At 37.3% G+C, this 15,324-nt stretch overlaps 1 protein-coding gene across 1 annotated transcript; it reads left to right on the top strand.

Moving 5' to 3' along the window:
* Positions 1-2,529: 2,529 nt before the first annotated feature.
* KIAA1456 (KIAA1456 ortholog) lies at positions 2,530-13,323 on the top strand. The gene is made up of 4 exons (XM_009277445.2): positions 2,530-2,573; positions 5,112-5,266; positions 8,338-8,511; positions 11,402-13,323. Exons 1-4 carry the CDS (start codon positions 2,530-2,532, stop codon positions 12,442-12,444), a joined length of 1,416 nt encoding a protein of 471 aa, XP_009275720.2. The 3' UTR covers positions 12,445-13,323.
* The last annotated feature ends 2,001 nt before the right edge of the window (positions 13,324-15,324 follow it).

The following is a 15,324-nucleotide window of genomic DNA, read 5'->3' as shown; positions in this document are numbered from 1 at the left end:
TGTGGGACGTAGACCTGGCCCTTGTGGTTTATACTGTTCGATTTAAGGCCAGTGATTAATTAGGTTATTGCATCCGTAGCTGGAGTTGCACGCGTAACCAAGATTTATGTTGCTGTAATAACACGGAGAGACACAACTGTGCTGAATTTCCTACATCTTTTAAGTAGGAGTTCTCCTAATCCAAAGTGGGATTGAGAATTCCCATCAGCGTAAGAAGGGCCCTCATTAATAGACTGAAATCTTGCATATCTAACTCTCAAACTGAGTTGAGTAAATTCCTGCTGATCATCAAAGAGTTAGAGAAAATAGGCAGTTGCAAGAGAGAAGACAAAAGGAAAGCCTGGCTCAAATTAATCAAGAGCAATTGATTTGAAGACAAATAGGAGCAATGCAGGATTTGATGACCACCATGAAAATCACAGGGTGCTTCCAAGGGGCCATTGACCAAAAGTTTGGAATGTGTTCCAGGTATTGTGACTGGCCAGGAAATAGAGGCAGGGAGGAACTGAACATGAGCCAGGTCCAGACTTCACAGTATTATCCATCAAATGAAAATAGTGGTGGTGACATAGCACGTGCTAAGGTAGACAGAGGAAGATGCGAAAATCTTAGGTGGATGGGAGGGATAACATGAGGTGGTTGAGGGCTGCAAGGGATTCAGAAGAACTGCAGGAAGGTGTGGAAAGCTTTGGGTAGGCTGTGGTAGAGGCAGAGTTTTTGGACTGAACACTACCTCCTGCGCTGCAGTGTTAGGGCACCCCTTGCATCTGGGAGCCAGCAACTGTTTTGTCCATTTGAGGATAACGTATTTAATACAATTAGTCAAAATTGCAAGTCAGACACTTCCAAAAACAAACCCCAAAAAAGTCTGGGAAGGTGTGGAAAGCTTTGGGTAGGCTGTGGTAGAGGCAGAGTTTTTGGACTGAACACTACCTCCTGCGCTGCAGTGTTAGGGCACCCCTTGCATCTGGGAGCCAGCAACTGTTTTGTCCATTTGAGGATAACGTATTTAATACAATTAGTCAAAATTGCAAGTCAGACACTTCCAAAAACAAACCCCAAAAAAGTCTGGGACACCCCCCCCCAAATAAAAATAATCCTGACTTTTTAAAATGTTGGAAACTGGAATTATTATTTTTTGCTTGTTGTCATTTCAAGGTCACATGTTTAAATGTATTTATTATTTCAGCAGTGATAGAAAATGTCCAAGCAACATGACTTTCCTTAAAGCAGTATCCTTGAAAAGTTAATTATCTAAAAGGTTTCATAATGTTGATGGAAAAGGAAGCAATTAGATTACCTTGGAGTTAGGGAACTTTTAGTGAGATGTGTAGCTATGGAAATATATGATATCATATGTTTGTACAATTCCTTTTACCTCCTGGAAAGCTGTAATATTTTAGTTTATTTTTTATTTTGCCTTTTTTTTTTTTAACAAAGAAGGAAAGCAGCAATGTAGGAAAGAGTCAATGGACTATAACCTATTTACTTTCAAACAGCCTTGGAGTTAGGGAACTTTTAGTGAGATGTGTAGCTATGGAAATATATGATATCATATGTTTGTACAATTCCTTTTACCTCCTGGAAAGCTGTAATATTTTAGTTTATTTTTTATTTTGCCTTTTTTTTTTTTAACAAAGAAGGAAAGCAGCAATGTAGGAAAGAGTCAATGGACTATAACCTATTTACTTTCGGACAGTTTTGTTTGTATACCACAGTTACATGTGATGGACTGGTGATCCGTTTCCCCGCGAGTTCAACAGAAATGACACTACAACTCACCCACTTTTCTCACTTCATAGATCAGCTGCAACAAGGGCCTGTTGTAGTCTCATGAATGAACCTCGATGACCAGGAAGCATTGAAAGGGAAGAGAATCCCGCCCCTCATTTGTTATCCAAACTGCTTGTTTGCAGGAGTCTCGCATTTCTTAAGCTGCGTCCACCTTTTGGGGACTTGTCAAGACTTGCTGCAGAGTGACGGAACAGCTGGGTGCCAATTTACTGCACGCTCCCTACTCTGCACCAAGTCTCTGCGTGAACCCTTTGACAGGAGCATAAGCTACCGCACAAGAAAAGGAAGAATTGAGCATGGGGAAAGTGTGTGAATAATTACCACCTTCTGCTCTTCTTCTCCTCTTTGCTGGCTTATTGGACAGCTTGCAGGTAACTTAAATGAGAACTGGAGCAGATGCTGAAGCAGTGGGATTTCTGGACATCTTGGAGTTTCATTACCTCCTTTGCAAAACAGACGTTGCAATTATCCTGGAAGTTACAATCCAGAAGTTGCATGAACCGAACATTTTCTACAACTTATGTGCAACAGAGACGCTGTCTGGTAGTTTCAAGGCAAAAAAAGTTGTAATGGTTGGTTTTGTTTATAAAGAGAAATAGAGGTATTGAGTTTGGCTTGTAAAGTTGCATAGTTCTAAGCTTCTGTTGTTTTCAGTGACATGAGACTTGCGTGAAACCGGTAGAGCTGCAGGCCAGGTCAGACTCCACAGGTTTCTTGCCTTTCGTAAACATTGAAATGAAGAGGTTTATTGCTAGGACATTTCCCTGCCGTGCTGCAAAGTAAAACCTGATAGCGTTATGGATCTTGACTGGAAAGTCAAATTGGCATTGTCTGATTTCATCATGTGACTTAATTATCTACAAAATATAAACAATCAGCAGAAATGGAAATTGTAAGGAAATGGTAAATGAAATAATTTGTATTTTAGTAGACTACTGTTACTCTAAGATTATAACCAAATTATCGTTTCGACAATGTTTGTTAAGCATATCTAAAAATAATACCCTCTAATGCAGTGTTGTAATACATGAGTCTCTAGCATGTCCCGTATAGCAGAAGACTCAGTATCAGTCCCAGTGAATGAGAAAGTTAAAGGAAAAACTTAATGGTCTTGTGATTCAGTAGGAAACTAAGCCAAATTTCAGCCCACATTGGAATTCAATAAAGACATTTTAGGAAAAGTATAATGTAACATTGTATCAATGGGAAAATTCTTACCATCTTCTAAGTCAAGTCCAAGTTGGCTTTTGTGTTTATTTAAAATATTCAAATTAACCTTCAGTTCAGACAGCTACTTCTGTAGTTGTCATAAACTGGAATTTCTGTAGCATTCGGAATTCAGTGTGAATGATTGAAAACATTCTCCTTTTTTTTTTTTTTTTTAAGAACTGCAAAGATTGAAGAAAAAGCTTCAAGTGGAAAGATAAAAACACTTGGAAACACTGAACCGCATAGTAATAGAACATGAAATACAAACTAGAGCAAGGAGCATACCAGATGGCAAAAGAAAATACATGATTGCTAGTCTTTGGAATTCTACTTATAAACGGAGGATTTCTAGGCAGTTGAACAATGAAATAGAGTACATTTTAAGGCAGAGAAGAAAGCTGCAGACATGGAACACCCATTTTTTTTCATTTGAGGGTCAATTAAGAAAAAAAGAATGGGCTTTTGACTCTAAGGAATAATTATTTGAAATTACTGCAACTAACCCATCCTATTTGACAACATAACTTGAAATGGCGTTCTGAGAAAAGTTCTGATTGAGTAACTTCTGGCACATGTAATATCATTTCAAGTCTGTGTTTCAATACTGTCTACTTCTGTTGTTCTGTCTGTTACAGTTTTCCACTCTTCAAGATGACACTGAAAATGTGCCTACTAGGAATTTACTATACTGTTACTAAAATTTTTATATATATATATATATACACATATTTATTCAGCTACTAAAAGGTGAGCTAATGCATCATAAAAGAAAATTGTGAATCATGCCAGAAAAAAGAAAAGTAAGGATTGTGAAAACATTGAACATAAATGTCTTGAAGAGAGATATTCATACATACTACAGTCAGCATAGACTGTGACAATTGTGATAATTTGGCCTGACCTCTTACATAGCAGAGTACATAAAACCAGTGAAATGGATCAAGTCTTACATACTATTCTCGTAGGCACTCACACACACCTAACTTGAAGTACATTTTTTTTTTTTTTTTTGCAGTCACTGGGATTAACTCCCATTTTCTAAATTAAAAAGATTGTGCTTGTAGGACAGGTGTTTTGAAGAGCTCACATTATTTGTTATTACAGACAATATTTTGTTTTAATTCTTTTCTCATAATAACTTATTTCAACAGTAGAAGTGACAGAAGGAAACATTTTTTATGATGATTTGAAAATGTATATTATTTGAAAATCAAGGAAAGCAAAAGAAGAACTTGTTGTGTGTTTAAAGTCTTTGCTTCTGACATTTTCAAATGCAGCCAAAGGAGTCACTTTTATAATTTCATCTTGATAATATATTGCTTAGTTTCTTGGAAGAAGTTTGGAAACAGGCTTTAATCTCTGCTGAGTACTTGGACAATTAAATAAGTTCTGTTTTAATAATGGGAAGGAATATTTCCTGAACAAACAGGCAGTTTGAATTAGTTTGAAGAATGCCTTAACACTTTGAAATGTAATCTCATCAGCCTCCATCAGATATTAAAGTCTTACCTGGCTGGTGCTTGGATGAGGGGAAATCTTAAGGAAGATGTAAGATTCTGCGTAAAGGGATTCAGTGTCTGCATCCACTTGGTGTTTTACATGAGTTTAGGAGTAATATTAAAAGTCTAAGAAGATACCACTTTTCAAATGAACCATTAAACTGAAATACTTTGCTAAGAAATGACGGTAGCGGAGTGGGAGCAGGGAAATCATGGTTTTGTTGCTGAAAAATTTCAACCAACTCATCTGTTCTAGAGGGTAGATAAGCTGCCAATAATTTATGCATGATTTAGGGGCTTTGGTTTCAGGGTCCAGGTTATATTTCAAATAACATACTAATAGTTTGCCTACCTACTCGCTTTAGCCACAGCTGGAAAGTCTATTCTCATCTCCTCAGGCAAGATGATACATTCAAATTTTTTATTGCTTTCGTGAAATAAAATCAGATCCTTTGAGTAAAGACCATTTTATAAATATGATGGCTGTTAGAGGGATATGATTTTATGAATGTAAACTTACAAGGTCCTGAATTATGCATGTCTATAAAATGTCTAAGCTACAACAGTTTGTGTTTTGTTGTACATAATCTTTCTTCATTATATTTTCAGGATGGAACATGAGGCTACACAGCTAGAAAAGCAGCACGTGCATAGTGTGTATGAAAATACAGCTGCCTACTTTAATGATCTGCAGAGCAAAGCGTGGCCTCGTGTTCGAAACTTTCTGCTGGAGCAAAAGCCTGGCAGTCTCGTTGCTGACATAGGTAAGCCATTCCTCGGGGTGGTGTGAAAGATTGTCTATAGACTTTATTAGTTTATGTGTTAATCATATGTATCCTTCAGAGCAATTGTTTTTAAAACTCATTTAAATTTGTTTTAAAGATTGTTTTAAGATTGTTTTTAAACTCGTATTAGATGCCATATACTACTTGGTTTATTTCCTTGACAGTGTATCAGGTAACCAGTAAATATGCTTTTTGCCTTAGTTTGATTGAGCTAAGCCTTAACCTACCAGTTTCCCCACAGACTTAGTGGTCTGTCATTGCCCTGGAGCCCTTTTTAAAAAACGGTGTTAATGGCTCAGTTATTTCATATTTCAGTTTCTTTAGATCTCTTGGTTTAAGTACTGCTGGTCTGCAATTTAATGCTCTTCATTTGTTCTAAAACTCCTCCTATCAAGGCTTTAACATAAGAGAAATCTGATGTGATCACAGTTAAAAAACAAAAAAGTTATGATCTGAGAATCTTCCTATGATCCTTAATACAGACACCAAAAACTCATTTTCCTGCTATGGCCTTGTCTTCCCTACATGTTCAATTTATATCTTGATTTTCTGTTGCACCTCCAGACTTTTTAGGGGTTTCCGGATCCTGGTGTGTTTGCTTTGTGTTTATGTTATGACTTCAGTGCTATACAGCACATCGTTGCAAACAAGATGCTCCTTTGCACCACTGGATTTTCCTCACTGTTTAGACTAATAAAATGCTTTTACGAGCAAAGTGTAATAAAAGTACACAATAAATTATGCATCTGCCTGATCCTATCAGAGAAAACCATTCTTTGATGATGTTCTGGGCCATAATCAAAAGGTAATATGTAATTCTGCTGCTATTGAACAGTACCCCTAAAATACTTGATTGCTGTTATTGTGAATATATATCTTCTTTTATATGTCTGCACCATTTTCACTAATAATCTCAGGAAATATCCTATGGCCTACACTCATTCAACAGCCAGCTTAACATGATATTTCTCAGCCAAATTTCTCTGTCACCTCAATAGAAGTCATTTGAAGCTTAACTGAAGTTCTTTGAGGCTTTATCAGCAGGCATCACAGTGGTTGCTGAAAGCTTAAGATCACCCTGTTACAGTTTCAGCTGAAATAATTTAAATGCATGTGATACATCTGGAGAGGAGGTAGATGCTTACAGTTGCCAATAAGAATATTCCCATCAAGGCACACAAGGTACCTCCTTTTATGAGGTTTAATAAGTTCTACAGGAATCTGACTATTGTGTTTATTTTTGGTATGTATTTTGGGAGGAGGGTTGCCTAGTGGCACCAAAATTTTCAAAATGAGATGTTCAATTGGTAATTTTCTTTTCTGTTTAATACCACCTTTTATTAAAATATTTTTGTTTGCTAGCTTTACATGAAGCATGGTAATGGTAGCAGAATAAAATATCATTTTGTCTACTTGCCTTATTATTGTTCATTCATCAAAATAAATGACAACAGCATGGCCATTGTTAACAGCTTCATGAAGGAATCCACCTCCTGATGACTCATTTAAAAGTGAATCTCCTGCAAATGTAGATTTTTTAAGAGTACTGAGAATGTTGTCACTATTTAGCTTCATTCCAGAGAGGACCCTATACTTCCAAAAACTCACTGTGATTAAAAAGCACTCCACCAAAAGCACTCCACCAAACTGAATCTTCTAAATTAATGTACGTTTGACTGAATGTGTTCTTTCTGCAAACACAGTAACCGATAACACTTTATACTGATTTTAAAACTTATGCTTTCTAACTAACATGCAGAGCTTCATGTTTTATTGCATATATTCCTTGAACTGCATTAGCAATATTAATCTTTTCCATCTCTCTCACGTGTTACTTCAAAGAATAGTGCTTGCTTTTTGCATTAGAAATATGCTCTTTTTTCACCACTGAAGTGTTGTGCTGTTCTCCAACAGTTCCTGTGCTGTCTCTCTAGATAATGGTGCACATTAACATCAATGAGAACAGCAGCGCTGCAAGAAGCAGTGATGTTTCTAAAGATAACTCCAGGCCTTTAAATTGAATTACCGATACTGAGATGGTTCTCTTTGCCAAGCTGCTACCCTGTTGCTTGGCTGTCAACTTTCAGAAATTATTCTTCACTACTGACCCATAACTGCAGTGAATGTTTCCTTATCTAATTTTGAAAAGTGCCTGTTATGCATATGGTTTTGAAGAACACTCTGAAAGATTTCAATTTAGTACAGCACAGTCCTTGAGAAGACATACTTTTAGGTGGAAGACATTCTGGAACAGTTCGTTACATTTACATGCGTTACAATGCATTGGCACAAAGACAGAAAGAGGACGTGCCTGCGACACGGCCGGAATTTTTATGATTCACGTTTATTTTCAAGCCTGTATCTGAAGTTAAAATTGTCCTCTCTGACTTGTGTCAGTGACAGCTGTGGTTTAGGACTTCTTGGAGAGAAGTGGGATGCACTGGAGAGGTACTGAGTGGGGTTTAGCAAAGACTGGGGAAGTACTTGGAAGAGAGATCTATTGCAGGTCATTAAAAAGACAAAACACACTGGCTTCAGGAAAACCCCTAAACAGAAAGTAGTTGGAAGCTGGAAGGGTGTTGAGGAAAAGGGTCATAATGCTTACCCTGTTCTTACTCTTTCCTGGGCACCCATTTATGCTCATTGTTTGAAACAGGACACCAGGCTATATAAAAGCTCAGTATGAAGCAGCATGGTTGGTTTTTTGCTCTAAGATATGCAATAGCGGCTGCAGAGGACCACTCCTTCCTCCTCCCACCTGCACTTACCCTTCTTCCCCAAAGAAACACACATAACCTGCTATTACACAGGGCTGTGTAATGAGTATTTTTGTTGGTGATGTTGGTACTGTTACACTCCTAACGGTGTGAACACGTAATTTGAAACAGTTCAAATGAACCCTGCAGCAGTTAGGCTAGTAGGAGCAAGCTCTCATTTTGTTTTCCAGGAAACCTTAGAATTAGGAAAGCCTCCCCATTATTTTCACTGCTTTGAGAGGGATAGCAAGTGTTTGGAACATATGACTTCTGATCTAGTATTCTTTTCTTTAGGTTGTGGAACTGGAAAGTATCTCAGTGTCAACAGTCAGGTATATAATCTCGGCTGTGATTACTGTGGACCGTTGGTAGAGATTGCAAGGAAGAAAGATGGTGAAGTTCTAGTATGTGACAACCTTAACCTTCCCTTTAGGGACCAGTGCTTCAACGCAGTCATTTCCATTGGAGGTAAGGAAACATACATGCATTCTGGCCCACAGCAAATGCAAATTTTTTTGGATCCTTTTCTTTCCATGTGTCTTCATTTCAGTTAAATTTGTTCTGAAACAATTCCCTCAGAATCACAGCAGATATTACTGAAATCAATGTAGTAAACATAAAAAAAAAAAAAAAATTAGTTCCATTGCACAGAGGCACTGTTGACCAGGGAATTATGTGGATCATTTGTTTGTTTATATGTGGTCTTGTTCACCCTGTGGAGAAAAGATTTCCTTCCAGCATGCATTTTAAAAAAGTAAAAACTAATATAAACGTGGCTGCTCGCAGTTTAAACAGATTAGGTGGTCAAGATAAACTCTTGGGTCCTCCTTAGGATCTGTTTTGACCAGCAAATGCGTTGAAATGAAAACTTGCTTTCTCTATAGCAGAACTTGAATCATGTTAACTACTGTGTGTTATGAATACAATTTTCTCTTAGAATAGTCATGAAATAAGAACTTAGAGGCATACAAGTGCCTGTTGCCTAAAATGAGTGAAGCGTCACAGCATCTTAACTCCTCTGACCTCTCTTTTTGAAAACATTACTCATAATTTGAGAAGTATAAACTGGAAAAGTGTAGATGAGGAATAGTTAGAGTACCCAGTTACGGCCTACATTTTTAGCTCTACTCTTGCTTGAACTTCTTTCAGGTTGTTTCACTGTATCAGCAAAAATATAAAGCATGATAATTATTATTGGTAGCAATCAAGAAACTACTTGAACTGTGATAGAAATGTATTTTAAAATGTATTTTTCACATATGCAGGGTAAAAGAAAGGGTGAATAATATGCAAGCAGTATCTATATTACTTTGCTTTCATGTTGGCTAGTTAACCAGTGAGCCCTATCCACATTTCAGGTCTTGTAGCATAATTTCAGTGCTATCAGATCAGCTGAGTTTGAAGGATAGCATATCTATCTAATGTTTAAACCAATTATAGGCCTGACAAGATTAAAAGTTCACGTGGTATTTTGTACATTTAACAATAATGGATTTTAATCCTTCTTGAATAGAGACATGGTATGCCTGTGTCCATCTAATTCTAAATAAAGTGTTTTTCATCCCATTCCAGAGAATAGCAAGTATTTATGTACATAGTCAAATACTCTTCTTGGCTTTGCTAGTATAATCCTGTTTATAGGATTTATATTTCTGCAGAACCACAGTGTGATTATATAATTTTAACCATGAAGAATATTTAACCCAGTAAATGAATTGCTTAGATAGAGCTTGCACAGATTCTGTTGGTTGATTGGCACTTCTTTCTGGTGAACTAAGCTCACATCCTTATACTGTCTCTGTCAGTTTTGATATTATTTTGCAGGAAGTTCTCTGGTGATATATGGACTAACTCCAGTATGAGAGAAAATACCAGTTCCTCTCTCCCCATCTTGTTAAAGAAATTGAAATAGTATTTTATCTTTTTTCTGCAAAGTTCGAGAAAATATTGACAAGAGTTAGGAGTACCTGGAAATAAACACTGACCATATAGGCTGGGGAACTCTTCTCCGAGTTTGTTATCTTGTGTTCTCAGCTGCTCGTGAGGGCCCAGTTAATATCAACTGCCAAGAATGCTTTTCTTGGCTTGTGGTAAAAAAGCTGCATTTTCTCCTCTTGGTAATTTAATCATTGTTTTGAATAAAGACGGGGCTAGTTGGACACACTTTTCATAACTGCAGTGTTGAAATGACACTATTTCTACAAGTAGAATTGGCTACTGTCAAGCAGCACATATAAAGATAATCTGATTTTTCTGGAGGTATGGAGATGTCTTCAACTAAGAACATATACTACTATTATATGTTGTTATATGGGTAGATTGAATGTTTTGCATGTAAAAGTGGCTGGCTCCAAGTCCACTTGAAACAAATTAGGGAATCAGTCCTCTTTACGTCATTGATTTGAATGAAATCTAGTACTGATGATATATAGAACAGCATGACCAACATGACCAATCTCAGTACAAGTTAATGTTTTTGAGAGTTTAGAGAGAAAATAGCTGACTTAGCTATTCTCTGGCTGTTAAAATTGGTTCCTTCAGGTGAATAGGAAGATAGAAACAGTGTGGAAATCTTGAAATGTAGCTTCATTTCACATTGCAGTGAAATTTGAAAATGCGGAATTTATCCTGGAAATAAAATTCAAATATAGTGATCAATAGTTTTATTTTGAATTTGACTTTTTATTTTTAACAGCATAAGATAATGTAACAAAAATTCATCATTCTCAGACATGCAATGTAGACTGAGATACTTCTCATTTTTTTTCCTCCAAAACAATCTATAAAGGCAATGCCTTTCCACAAAATTAAAGCAATGGAAAATATTTCTGTCTAAATTTTGTCACTAGCTCTTTTGAAAGTGCACTGATAATAAAAATACAGAGTATTTTTTTTCTGATATTACATTTTGCTGTATTTGTTACATGGTGGAAGGATTTTCTGTAAGATAAGTGTGAAAAGTGTCCCAAAACCTAAAGTCAAACTTAATATTCCCTAACTCGCCTAAAGGCCAGGCATTTAAGTGAAAGCTAGTCATGCTACGACCTTTTATGGGTGATGTAGAGAAGCAGAAACCTCCAGCTCGTATGCCTGACTTTTCTTGAATCCCTATTTTGAGATGAGATGAATTTCCTTCTTTGGGATTTTCCTTTTTTTAGCCATTGAACATAAATGTAAAAGAGATCATTCTGGGGTAAACTTGCACTGTGGTACCAATAAATTCAGCACTGTTGCTGACTTGCAGTAAGTGACATTTGGGATATGGCAACTAAAATGACTAAACACATAGAACAGGTTGAAGACGAAAATGCTATGTCCTTACTAATATTCAATACATAATGCCTTTCCTTTTTCGCAGTGATCCATCATTTCTCAACTAAACAAAGAAGAATCAAAGCAATAAAGGAAATGGCAAGGGTATTGATACCTGGAGGCCAGATGATGATTTATGTTTGGGCTATGGAACAAAAGAATCGTCGCTTTGAGAAACAAGACGTATTTGTTCCTTGGAACAAGGCCTTGTGCTCACGGCATTTTTCAGAATCGAATCAATCTGGAGATAAGGGTGAGTTTGTGCATGCTGTAAAAAGCCAAGACATACACCCTGCACAGCTAGTCATCTCTGACTGCAGCTACCAAACCAATCTGCAGCCAGAAACTGATTCAAAACATTCCCACAATACGGACCATTGCTTATCCAGAGCCTGCTGCATGAAAATTTCTGAAGAAGAAAACAGATTTTACAGTGCTCTAGGAAGATCTTTCCGCTCATGGTTTTTCTCCAGATCCCTTGATGAATCAGCCCTTAGAAAGCAAACTGACAAAAGGAAGGCTCTGAAGAATGAAGGAGAATGGGCAAACAGTACTGTACCCATTGAGCATTCGCGACACTGCAGTTTGGATTTAGGTCACCATGGGGCACTGATAAAAGAACAAAGTTTAGATGATGATGATGTGTTCGTGGAAAGCCTGCCTCTCAAAAAAACAGAGTGGTCACCAGCCACAGATGCACTGAAGGATTTAAGTTTAAATGGAGGACACCACAGTGTAGCTCAGAGCAAGAATGAAGTAGCTTCATTTATAAATGGCCCAGTGGAAGACAGGGACTACAGCTGCGTTTGTAATAAAGATGGTGCTGGTACATCTAATGCCAGCAAGTTTTTCAAAAGAACTTCAACAACTGACTCCACTGACTCTGCATTGGATTCAGCAGTGTCTGTTGGGGAACAAACTGATGCCACGTTGGATACAAAAGCCTTCATGCGCTATTATCATGTTTTTCGGGAAGGGGAACTGTGCTCTCTGGTAGAAGAGAACGTGCCTGAGCTTCAGATACTTTCTTCCTGCTATGACCATGGAAACTGGTGCATCATTGCAGAGAAAAGAGGAACACAGCTGTAAAGAGAACAAAGCAGAATTCAGTGACTGAGCATTTTGAGCTGCTCCTTGTGTTCCTGTGATTGTGCAGTGTGACATGGAATTTGAATCTCATGTAGTTGTGTGCCATTCATTTCTGAGTTATTATCTCTCTACCTATTTAACTATCTAATGCAAGGTCTGTATATAGGAATGTAAGTGGTAAACAATGTTTATGTTTTGTTAAACTTTTATGAAGTTAAAACTGGAGAGTTTTATACTGCTTTTAGTAAATAATTTTGTTTTTAAATATACTTTTCTATTGAAAAATAAAACCTTTTTATAAGACAAGGATCAGGACATCTTTTATGAGAAATATCCTCTCAGTAAGAAGTTTAGGTTTTGTTCTTCAAACGCTGAAGATGTGTCACATTACTCCCTGTTCTTGAAGTCCTATAAATAGAGACATAGACACATTTAAAACCGTACTTGACTGTATACTGCTAGAGTGCATGCTGCAGAACTGGGAGCAAGCATGGTCCCGGTGCTTCTTAGTTTAGAGTAGAGTTGTTAATGGGTAAAAACTATGTACAAAACAAGCTCTGCATATTCTGCCATTTGAGGTTTGTATTTGGGAGCAAATGACAGAACAAATTTTTAACAGTATTTTTGACTTTTGTTTTAAAAAGAATTTAATTTGTGTCTCAGGTGCAGGTTAAGTTTTATATGTTAGGTCTCACAAATACTTCATCTTAATTTCCTTTGCTGTAGTTTTTCATTGGTATATGTGCATATAGAAGTCAGAGGGATTTGTGAGACTATCAGTATTATGTAAAGGTTACGAAATATCAAATATTTGAGGTACATATATCTTTTTGATAAGTCTGGGAAGCTAAGATAAAATTAATAAAATTCCAGTGCATATCTGGTCAGCTGTCATATTTGCTCTCCTCATTCACTGACATGAGAATATATATTAAATGGTGTGTGCATATAGAAGTCAGAGGGATTTGTGAGACTATCAGTATTATGTAAAGGTTACGAAATATCAAATATTTGAGGTACATATATCTTTTTGATAAGTCTGGGAAGCTAAGATAAAATTAATAAAATTCCAGTGCATATCTGGTCAGCTGTCATATTTGCTCTCCTCATTCACTGACATGAGAATATATATTAAATGGTGTGTTAAATAATGTAGATAGGAAGGGGATACAAGTCCAGTTTGTATATAAAATACAAAGTCCTGTCTTCTGCAGTTTAAATGAACCTTTTGAGACCTAAATGATAATAGATTGCTTAAAATTTCCCATTCCCTGTAAGACATAAATTTTGCTGAACATGGTGCCCCATCATCATCCAGTTGTATTAGATTGTAGCAGTTGCCCTCATATAGTTCTTTACACCCAAATAATCTCACCCCTTTCAGTGGGAGGCTTATGATGTGAAGTTGTATGTGCTGTTGATAAAATCCACCTGGCTTCTGAAGATCAGTAGTGAAATTTTAATTGTTTTAATTAATTTTTAATTGTTACCAACTGAAGCAGGGCTGGACTGGGCTAATTGCCTTGTTAGCATGAAGTTACTCCATTTTTAGGCTTTATTTACAGTCGGTGGTTTTAGTGTAGGGCACATCTTCACCTGGTGTGATTTCATGACCTTTAATGGAATTGCACAGATCCACCCCAGCGATCAACCCTTTTGATACAGCAGTTTTAGAGACCCACATAATTAATGTCTGCCCTATTAGTGAGCAAATAACTTTGAATACAAAGCAACAGGAGTGAAATACCAAACTTTTCCAGTCTATGCTGCATAAGTAGATGGATTTTGGGTTGTTCAGTAGAAAGCCCTGATGGTGCTGAGTATTTTTAGATGTAGCTGCCCAGGAGTAATTGCCACATGGTAATGTATTACAGATTTATTTACCGGAGAGATGCCTGTAGAACAATCATCTTTGTCTTCCTTGTAGTTTGGGATCCTTGTACTTTATGCTTCCTAGGTCTGTACTGCTTGCACTCCCCACTGCCTTTTGAAAATAAAAGCATGGTCAAAGAACCATGCATCTGAGACTTCTGAAATAGTATTCCACTCCAAATATTACTTTCAGTACAGCCTGGGGCTGCGGTTCTCGGACACTGTGTCTGAGCCATACTTCAGAAAAGCGGCAGTATTCCCTGCATCGCTGGGTCCCGCTGATCATGGCTGAGGGGCTGCTCCTGCTGCATCCTCAAGCTCCAGTTTTAGCAGCCCAGTGCAAAAATGCCCATGCTGGCATATTGCAGAGACAGCGTGGATGGTGCTGAGCTCCACACCTCATCTGCAACATGCTCATGTCGGACCGGTGAGGCCTGCCTCGTTTGTTGGGAATTTCTGGAGAAGCTTGAGGACTTTAGAAGAAAACTCAGATGCTTCCAGATAAGATATGCCAGTGGATATTCAGCACCCCTGGAATTTGAGCCGTGTTTAGGAAGGAGGTAGTTCATTATCATCCTATATCCAATTTTGAAAGTTCATCCCTAAACTCCAGCATGCAGAAACTCTATTACACATACATAAAAATATTTATAAAAATTTATTAATCTAAACTGACAGCTGGGTTTAGTTAACCAGGAGAAGGAATATTATAATTTTATCATCTGCACTTCTGCAGTCTATCTGTGGAGTATTCAGCATGTAGCCAAGCAGGCTGACGAAATTTGGGGTAAAGTAATAAAGGAAAGCCTTCCATTCTCTTTACTACAGAGAATTATTATCCTTGCAAGAGCCTGAATCTATGCTTCAGGCTCCCGTAAAAACTTCCTGCTCTATCAGCTGTATGAATAAGAGCTGTCACCTCAAAGCCACTGAGGTACTTTAAACAGCTTTTGTGTTTGTAGACTTTCCATGCATTGTTTGATTTGAGATTCTTGACTGGGGATGCTT

The sequence above is a fragment of the Aptenodytes forsteri genome, unplaced genomic scaffold, assembly GCF_000699145.1.
Source record: "Aptenodytes forsteri isolate BGI_AS27 unplaced genomic scaffold, ASM69914v1 Scaffold65, whole genome shotgun sequence".
Taxonomy (NCBI): domain Eukaryota; kingdom Metazoa; phylum Chordata; class Aves; order Sphenisciformes; family Spheniscidae; genus Aptenodytes; species Aptenodytes forsteri.
This window is presented reverse-complemented; position numbering and strand designations above follow the sequence as displayed.